Source organism: Patiria miniata, unplaced genomic scaffold (genome assembly GCF_015706575.1).
Source record: "Patiria miniata isolate m_02_andy unplaced genomic scaffold, ASM1570657v1 HiC_scaffold_1, whole genome shotgun sequence".
Lineage (NCBI taxonomy): Eukaryota > Metazoa > Echinodermata > Asteroidea > Valvatida > Asterinidae > Patiria > Patiria miniata.
The window spans coordinates 25,053,823-25,063,879 of NW_024037047.1; the positions used below are offsets into that span (position 1 = coordinate 25,053,823).

Genomic DNA, 10,057 nt, shown 5'->3' on the forward strand with positions numbered 1-10,057 from the left:
AGTGCTTTGTCCAACTGTACTGCTTAAGCCATAGCAAACCTTTCACATTACCGACTCTTGCTAATCGCTTCTTCCTGCCCCCTCTCAGAATACTCACTCTTTCCTGTCTATCCTGTCGCATCTTTCTGTCATGTTCTTTCTGTGCCTTCTTCATGAGTATCTTCTTAGGTTTCACAATCTGTAAATAATAACATTTCATCACCTCAGTTTCATCACAGCATTTTCTCTGCTTTGCTTTTGCGCTCAATGCTTTGTCGCATCTATTTTCCTCAAGTTGATTTGCTCTCAAGTTTTGTTCATTGTTTGTTCTCAAGTTTTGTTCTTGGTTTGTTCTCAAAACCTGCCTCATCCCAGAACCTGACTCATCCAAGCATTTTTTCTCAAGTTCATGGTTCTCAGGTTCATGGTTCTCAAGTTCATAGTTCCGAGGTTCATGCTTCTCAGATTCATGCTTCTCAGGTTCATGGTTCTCAAGTTCATGTTTATCAAGTTCATGGTTCTCAAGTTCATGGTTCTCAAAGTTCAAGGTTCTCAAGTTCAAGGTTCTCAAGTCCATGGTTCTCAAGTTCATGGTTCTCAAGTTCATGGTTCTCAAGTTCATGGTTCTCAAGTTCATGGTTCTCAAGTTCATGGTTCTCAAGTTCATGGTTCTCAAGTTCATGGTTCTCAAGTTCAAGGTTCTCAAGTCCATGGTTCTCAAGTTCATGGTTCTCAAGATCATGGTTCTCAAGTTCATGTTTCTCATGTCCATGGTTCTCATGTTCATGGTTCTCATACTCATGGTTCTCATGCTCATGGTTCTCATGCTCAAAGTTATGGTTATTGTTATTGTTATGGTTATTGTTATGGTTCACAAGTACAAGGCTCCTGCCAGGAACCTGGTTTTCACCAGGATTTAGTTCCTTTCGATCCATGGGGAAGAGACTTCTGAAGATGCCATCTGTGAACACATAAAAAAAAGGGGGGAAAAGTCACAAATACAGAAAAACAACAATATTTTTTTGCAACATCCCATCAAACCCCAAAACAGCTACAGACAGCTTTTTTTTTGTGACATTCTAACAGTTTTTTTTTAATTGTGCAGAGCCTTTAAAACTTTTCTTTTAATTTGCCAGGTATTTTATCAATCAAACATACATTTCTCACTACATATCAATTTTGTAATCATCCCTTGGCCAAAATGTTTACTTCTCTCATTGACAATAATTCATACATCTCATTGAAACAACATAATCAAATGTGAATGGCCAATTACAAGATTTACCATCAGACAACATCTTGAGGAGAGTATGCAATGCTCACCACCCCCCCCCCCACAGTAACATAAGAATCATTTTGTAAAACAAACTCAAACTACAACTCTTTATTTTATTATCAAATCAGTTCCTTTAACTTGAGCTATACAATAAGCCTCCGTACTGATCATGTAACACTTTGTTGACGTGTACTTTTCCTGATGCAGCTATGCAACCACTGTCCCCACCATGCTCCCATAAGAAGCACACATGTAAATGAAGTGTGACATCATCAGTACAGAAGATTACACAATGATTTCAGTACCTATAGCTATATAAGACAATGACACATTCGTAATCATGTACTTCTGGAGACCTCTTTTTTTTCCAAAATCTCCGTTAATAAATCCAAACCCTGCCATCTTCTTCCAAAATAACAGAAAGAATGTACATATGCTATTCACATACTTCAGCAGTTGTGTACTAACTCTATCAAGACTCAGTTATATTTTTAAGAAAGTACTTCATAACAAAATTGGAATTGGAAATGCTTCTCAGACACAGATTCAGATCTTTTAAACATTTCTGCAATGACTAACCTTTATTGAGATTATACATGTACATGAAGAGAAAAGTGCCATGAACTACCAAAATTCTTTCTAATTTACACTACCTGATAGTGATACAAAACTATTCAGAACATTCCAAACACATTTGGCAACTTTTCCTGCGAAATATTTCACTATTAATTCCTAAAGCACAAAATGTCTTTTCATTCTCATGCGAGTATGGGATCTGATTAAAATAGAACTGCTATCCATATTACCTGCCCCCCTCCCCCCTCCAAAAAATATTCTGCTTCTGATTACATGATTATTGAAAATAGGCTTAATACATGTAGTTAGGCAAATTTTCTTTTGGGGCAATTTTTTTAATTTGTTTATCATAATGGATCCTTGCATGTAGTCATGGGTAAAAGGTAGTACTTACAATGTAATGGCTTTTGCTTTGTTTTCCTCTCCCCCCCAAAAAACCCAATAAGGGTACAGTCTGTTAAAATAGAGCAGGGTAACCAGAAACTACCCCCATAATTTTGATAAGATTTTAACTGCACGGAGTTGCACAACCCGAAACATATCGACTCAAACCAAAATAAAGCCAACAAAAAAGTAACTTAGGAATAAAAGATAACCAAAGGAGAATTTTGGTTACACACATTACAATTTGGCCCGTTTAGTTGGAAACAAAAGTAAGATTTTGTACACAATTGCAGAAGTGGCGTCAGGTTGCAACATTTTTGCAATCGGTTTAATATTTTGTTCCCTTGGAACAAGGTCCTGGCTAGAGTAGATACACCCGATCGCCCATACATCATGTACATGAGTGACATCAAACAAATTACAATAGGCATGAATGATAGAACTGATAGTGATAGGGCCTAGGGCTAGGCCAACATGCATTGTTAATTATGTACTCGGCCCACACGTCATGCACCGTGCCACTAGCCCCACTAGTGTGGCCGCGGTATGCTGCGCTGAACCGAGTCTCATACCGCGGCTACACTATAGTACTACTAGTCATGCACGTGCTATCCAAAACCAAAACACATTCCCTTGTGATTTAAGTTCTAAAGTAGGCCTAAATGTGCCAGCCAACTCTTACAAACTAATCATATTTGTAAGTTGAACTATTTTAAAATGAAATTAAATGACGTTCAATGTAAAACTCATCCATCAAACCAACGAATTTTAACGAGTTTTCTTCGTTGAGTAGGCATGTAATTATACGTACCCATGCTTGCACTAAATATACATAGTCTGATCTCCGCTCCGTCGCCATCATATGTATCACCAAAGATCCCCATGAGGCCGACACCAGACAGATCAGATATGCGCGCGCACAGTACGTGTACGCACGCCGCTCCGTACGCAGGTATATGATTCTTATTTTCGCCAAATTCTTCTGAGGAGTGCGGTGGCTCAATCGATACAAATCGTAATTCTGCACCGCGCGGTTGCGGGTTCGAATCTTGGTTGTATCTCCGATTTTTTTTCTAAGCTTAGGCTTCGGAGGATTTTTTTTTTAATAAGGAACTAAATTCCAAATTTCATAACATTCCAAAATCTTTTTTTCCCCCAATTTTATTTTTTCTTATTGGTTTTTTTTTTTTTAAATCTACACCCATAGGCCTATGCGGATGTCGTTTGGGAGAAAATAATTCGCATGCCGCTCACTACATGTGATTAAGAGGGCGCTAATCACATTTTCAAAATTTTGAGATTCAGCCCATGATTCAGCCCAACTAGCTATCAGCGAGGGGTGTACAGAACTCATATCACTACAATTTACTTCCTGACCCCAGTTGCTACTTAGACATTCACATTATGATCAAATTATTATGTCTTGCAAAATGTCTTTAAAAAGTGTGTTCATAGTTACGTATAATAAAGGGTATATATAGCGCCAACATCCGCCTACCAAGCTTAACGCTCAACGCGCGTTATATACAAAAGTAACAAAATTATCCGACCATCAAAACATTACAATTCTAAACAAAACAATTTCTAACCAATATAACATTTCAAGACCAAATTTCTTAACACCAAATGGTATTAAAATATCAACATAAGGTATTTAAATCACAGTGATTTCAATATGAAAAACAGGAGAACTCACAGCGGTCCCATGCAGACGGCAATAAACTACAAAATAAATACACAACCCCGGTGCAACATCAACATCAACATCAACATCAACATCAACATCAACATCAACATCAACATCAACATCAACATCAACATCAACATCAACATCAACATCAACATCAACATCAACATCAACATCAACATCAACAATCAACAATCAACTATCAACATCAACAATCACCATCAACTAATCAAAAATCAACAAGCAAAATTAACAATCATCAATTAACAATTAACATCAACAATCATCATCAAAAATCAACATCAAATCAACATCAACAACATCAACACTAACAACAACCAACATCAACAATCATCAACTATCAATAATCATTAATCACCATCAACAATCAACTGTCAACAAGCAACAATCTACAACATCAACATCAAATATCAACAAACAACAATCAAACATCAACAATAATCAATCAAAATCACAACACCAACAATCAACAATCAGCAATTCACATCAACAAGCATCATCAACAATGAACATCAATAACCAACATCAATAATCAATATTATAACAATCAACATCAACAATCAACATCAATAATCGTTAATCAACAACACCAATCAATTATCAACGATCAACAATCGACATGAACATTAACCACCGTCAAATTCAATTAACAATCAACATCAACATCAACCATCAACAATGGACATCAACAACAACAACCAACAATCAACAATGCGAAAAAGCCAAACCTCAGGCTAGCCCAACACCGTGTGTTTGTTCCCTCAAACTCTAGTTTGGATTGATACTATTAATGGTCCAAAGCTACACTTCTATTGATCACTTTCCGGATCAAAATGCTAACCTTCACTATTAAAAGTCCCGGTGTAGATTAAAGAATCTACCTCCGGAATCCGGGGGTCAGATTACACCTGACACGCTCCTGGTTCAAATCAAACATTTTACGTATACTAAAATTAATATGGTCAAAATGACAATTGTTTCGTCACAATGACATTATTCTGGATCAAATGACCCCGAAGAGTAACACAGAGATATGGCATGTTTCAATTCTACCTAGCTTTAGGTCAAATCTGACCCGAAATTAAATCAAAATTTGACCTTGGACTTTACGTGCAGCTAAAATGAAGGCTCTGTCCTCAGTGAGCAGTTCCACAATGGATTCAGAGGTATTTTTATTGTGTTCTTTGATCTTAAAAGGTGATCCACCGAGATTTGGCTGCCAGGAACATCCTACTATCTGAAGGGCTGACAGCTAAGGTTTCAGACTTTGGACTGTCCAGAGGGGAGGATATCTACGTCCAAACATCAAAGGTAATTGTTTTAAACTAAACCCCAGACCCATATACAAAGTTCGTATTTCAGTTTTAGAGAGGTACATACGATGCTTAAAGTATTTTACAAAGCTCATATTGCCAGTCAGACACAAGTAAGACAGTTACTAGTTCAAAAACAGGTCAACCAGAAAGCACTCAGAATGCGCAAACCTCCACAAAATCACCTCAGAAATACATGTACACCCATATCCACTGGACTTGCACATTTTATTGCACGTTCCCCACTCATGCATAGTATCAAATGGTTGAGTCCATTGACCTGTTGATTTCAGTGTTGTGTGCGCTTGAGCACATAGGGATGCAGACAAGTAAATCGGTCCGAAATTTCTTCAGTATTAGAGCATTGTGAAGGCCGTGAACTCGATGATTTGTAAAAAATAAAAACAAAAGAAGGTTCGAAGCCATGAGGCGGACTGCCAGCTCGTAGAACTGTGAAATGTGGATGATGATACGGTCCTAAAATGGCTTTATTGTGCAATGGAGCGTTGGCGTCCATTTTCAAATTGGCGATGGGCTTCAGGACTGCTTTTAGGGGTGATCATCTTTGGATGGTATTTTCTCCCAAAGTCATCGTTAACCCCCAGAAAATTGAACAGAAAATGAAAGATGATGAAATAAGCTTTACTTTGATGTACGTCTTGACTACCTCAGAGAGTTGTGAGTATTTTTCCCTATTCTGAAGTGGGGGCATTTGTCATTGGGGTCTATGGACATTTATTTACTGGTCTGCAGCCTGTAGTGCTAACATGGCGGTGTCCACTGAAAGCGGTGCGCTGCGCTTTATATTTCACGACATTTTTTTTCAGGGGGCGTGACCTGCGGGGTGTTTCAAAAAAGGGGTCACCGATGGCGGTTCCGCAGCAAATGCTCCCAAATCTAAAAGGGCCGATATACCGTCATCCGATCACAGAAATTTCGAGCGACAAAAAAAGGGGGGAGATTTGGGGTTGTAAGGAGCTGGAAGTCAATTAAGTCCCGTTAGGGGCGCCCTACAGCAACGCAGCCGCAAACAGAGTGCCTGTTTTCAGTCAAGATGTAGAACTCAGGAGGTTTTTTTCTCACAATGTTTTAATCAAATATGGGCTATCCATCCTCCCTCATGCCGTACACGTGCATGGTTTTGGTGAATTTTTCACAACCTCGCCTTTTATAGGGTGCAGACCAGTCATTTGGTCCAAAATTGCCTACGCCGGCCAAATCACGATTTGCATGCCCTCAAATTTTTCAATATTAGATCATTGTGAAGGCCGTGAACTTGGTGATTTGTTAAAAAAAAAAAAGAAGGTTGGAAGCCATTCAGAGGAATGCAAGCTCGCATTTCTGTGAAATGTGGATGATGATTAGGCCCTAAAATGGCTCTATTTTGCAATGGAGCGTAGGTGATGGGCTTCAGGACTGCTTTTAGGGGTGATCATCTTTGGATGGAATTTTCCCTCAAAAATCATTAGTGAACACCCAGATAATTGAACAGAAAATGAAAGATGATGAAATAAGCTTTAATTTGATAAAACGTCTTGAATACCGCAGAGAGTTGTGTGTATTTTTCCCGAATTTCTGAAGTGGGGACATTTATCAGTGGGGTCTGTGTACATTTGTTTACTGGTCTGCAACCATAGACTGCACGCTGGTGACCCAAACACACGTCCCATTTTCATGGTCTCTTCACATAGCATATACATGTATTCGCACATACAAAATGTGGAGGAATCCTTTAAAGAACTCCTGCAACAAGCCTCAGATCTCGATCAATTCCAAAATCTAATGGACTCGCACCTGTTTTAAGGACCACCCCTAAAAATAGGTTCATAAAATTACATCCAGAACTGTTTGAGTTATCTGGTTAACTGACAAACCAACACCGATGAAAGCATTACCTCCTTGGCGGAGAAAATAATTTCGTCAGTCACAAGTCCATAAATAGTCCGTTGAATTCAAGTCAAATTTCAAATCAATTGTGGCAAAGTAAGGCAATTCTTTTTCGGTATTCATCACCCCCACGTGTTGGTGACATTTCTTGAAATTTGACTTTGATTGAGATATTGCAAATATGTATGATTTTGATTCTTGACCTCTTTCTTGGCATGCAAGGACATTATATGGAACATCCCCATATCATCAGAAGTTGACAAAAAGTACAATCTACACAAAGTCCCGAGTCTAATTTGACCAGGACTCTGAAACTTCTCCTAGTGAAAATGTCACTTTTCTGGGTCAAAATGACAATACTCTTGGTCATTGTATTGGTCATTTTGAAACGGAAAAGTGTGATTTTGACCCGAAAAAGAAAGGATCAGATCAAATATGACCATAGCTCCGGGTCAAATTTAACCCATGCCTTTTTTAAGATTAGTTTTTATGTCTTTTCATTTGCATTTGATTAGTATTATTATGGTTTATTTATTTGAATTATAGAGACGAGTTCCAGTCCGCTGGTTGGCTATTGAGTCAATCAGGTATAAGAGGTACACGACAAAGAGTGATGTGTAAGTACAAAGAACCTTGTTCATCGTATAGAGTTTTTGATGGGTGATGCAGGCCTATATCTAGATTTTTTTTTTTTGCGAAATATTTTTTTCGTCACAGAAATAAAGAATTCTTGACTTAATTGTTCTCATCATCAGGTGGTCTTTTGGCATCCTCTTGTGGGAAATAACCACAATAGGTAAGACATATTCTGCTTAAAAATATACTGCTTTTTTCAGCTCAAATAAAAAAAAAGAAATCTGTCCTGCCATTATCGAACCGTTGAAGGCAACTTTATTTCCATCAAGATTCTTTGAAGTGGTGTGAAAACTAAACAATCGGTGCTTTCCCCTTTTTCCACTGTATCTAATTTATATTTAACGTACACTGTGAAGGGGGAACCCCCTACCCGACCACCAAGAGCGAGTCACTGGCCAGGAAGCTGAAGGGAGGATACCGTATGCCCAAGCCCAGCAACTGTGACGACAAAAGGTAAGATGTTCTCTTAATAAGTGCTTAGTTTTATCAACAGGTAGTTTTCGTCCAAAATATAAAATTATTGCTTAAAAAGACCTGCTGAAACGTCCTCTTGGCGGAACAGTAGATAGCGAGTGTCAGCACCTCTGCGTGTCAACATTCAAGCTGGCTCGTACGGCAAACATGACCCAGCTACAATGCTCCGCAGGGCATACTTTTTTGTCAATGTCGAGCCACCAGTTTGATGAGTAGAAGTATGCATGCATATGAGGTGGGCCTAGGGCTACTTAAATAGTCTGGAAGTCTTTTCGAAAAGGTATAGTCTTGTGGATAAAGAGAGATGCAGCCATATGTAACAATGAACTAGCTGCCATAAACATTACTGCATGTGCTTCTAGTTGATGCTACAAAATATGTTGTTACAAAAACATTCATTCACGTGATTTCTGCCTAAGCGAGTGCTAATAGGAGGGTCTGAAAATCAGAAGAATCTTCACTCATAAGGTTTCCCTGTGACTCATTTAAATTAGTTACGTCCTGATGCGTAAGTGATGGGAAGAAGATCCGAACAACAGACCAAGTTTCTCTGAACTGGTCTCTACCCTAAGTGGCACGGATGACAGTAAAATTGAACATGTAAGTATAGCATCAATTTTGCAACAAAGTTATCCTAGCCCACCGCATCCTCTTAGATATTTAGCTAGAGGAAAATAAACAAAACATTTTCCTTTTGTTCAGATAGGTACACTGCACTTAATACATGTATTACAATTTTTGTTGGAAGCAATCTTTATTTACTAGAGTGGTTTTAAAATCCGGCTAGGCCCTGACCATGAGGGTGTGCACACACGCCTATAAAGGACATTGTTCATTTCATTTACTTTTCAGACCTATTTTTTCGTTTAACCGAGTGCGTTACGAGAATTTGAGTGTCATCCAGCCCGAGTTTGATGACAACTGATCAATGGACATCAGCGTTCGTTCAACTGCGTCAACCGTTTTCCCGTGACGTAATAGGCCGTATTTTTTAACGATTGCGGCGCCATGTTGGGGGTACAAAAAAAGACGAGTAATACGCAAAAATTGGAGTGCTGTTATGTACCCAATTACTTTATTACAGCGTGCCATGGAATCTCAGTACAATGCATAGTATTTTAAATAAGCATAGACCTATTATATTTGGTCTTACCACGGGTCATTTTAATGTTTTATTATAGACATATCTATAATGAACTTCACTTTGTTATTCAAAATCTTTAATACATTTTAGGAGAACCACTTTATTGAACTTGGACCTTGCCACTTTTTTTCCCCTGAACATTTCTCCGTTGTCTTTGTTTTGTTGTGGTTTTTTGGATTTTTTTTTTTTGTTCGTTTTTTTTTTGTTTTTTGTTTTTTGGTTGTTGTTGTTGTTGTTGTTTTGTTTTGTTTTGTTTTTGTTTTTGTTTTGTTTTGTTTTGTTTGTTTTGTTTGTTTGTTTGTTTTTTTTTTTTGTTTTTTTTTTTTTGGGGGGGGGTTTGGGGGATGGGGCATTGATTTATAACCACCTCCAAAAAAGGTAATCGGTGAGCAGCCTAATGATGTCGGCATACCATTTTATGCAGCCACATCTTCAACACACCTCCTGTTTATCGCACTGTCACTGCGACAGCGCATTCTTCGGACAGCTTAACTTTGAACTTATATCCAGCAAATTGGGGAACTGAGATGTCCTGGCATTTGTTTTGAAATCAGTGGTGCTCAATTGATATTTCAGTGAGCCAAGTGAGTTATCAATGGACAGCTGATGATTAATTCTTTAAGCTAATTTTATGATTAATTCCTTTTCTTAATCATTTATAAGCCATTTATTTTGGAATA

At 38.2% G+C, this 10,057-nt stretch overlaps 1 protein-coding gene across 1 annotated transcript; it reads left to right on the plus strand.

The window, feature by feature from the left end:
• The first annotated feature begins 554 nt into the window (after nucleotides 1-554).
• Nucleotides 555-8,749, plus strand: LOC119732170 (tyrosine-protein kinase receptor Tie-1-like). Its single transcript, XM_038205589.1, has 6 exons — nucleotides 555-818; nucleotides 5,121-5,234; nucleotides 7,670-7,740; nucleotides 7,879-7,919; nucleotides 8,116-8,212; nucleotides 8,728-8,749. The coding sequence occupies exons 1-6, from the start codon at nucleotides 555-557 to the stop codon at nucleotides 8,747-8,749; spliced, it is 609 nt and encodes a 202-aa protein (XP_038061517.1).
• Nucleotides 8,750-10,057: the final 1,308 nt, after the last annotated feature.

Bases quoted from the DNA above. Each gene is read 5' to 3' on its own strand.
- LOC119732170 (XM_038205589.1), top strand. From the start codon at position 555: ATGGTTCTCAAGTTCATGGTTCTCAAGTTCATGGTTCTCAAGTTCATG. The intron at 5,235-7,669 runs GTAATTGTTTTA...TTTGAATTATAG, and splicing joins TCTACGTCCAAACATCAAAG to AGACGAGTTCCAGTCCGCTG. The intron at 7,741-7,878 runs GTAAGTACAAAG...TCTCATCATCAG, and splicing joins TACACGACAAAGAGTGATGT to GTGGTCTTTTGGCATCCTCT.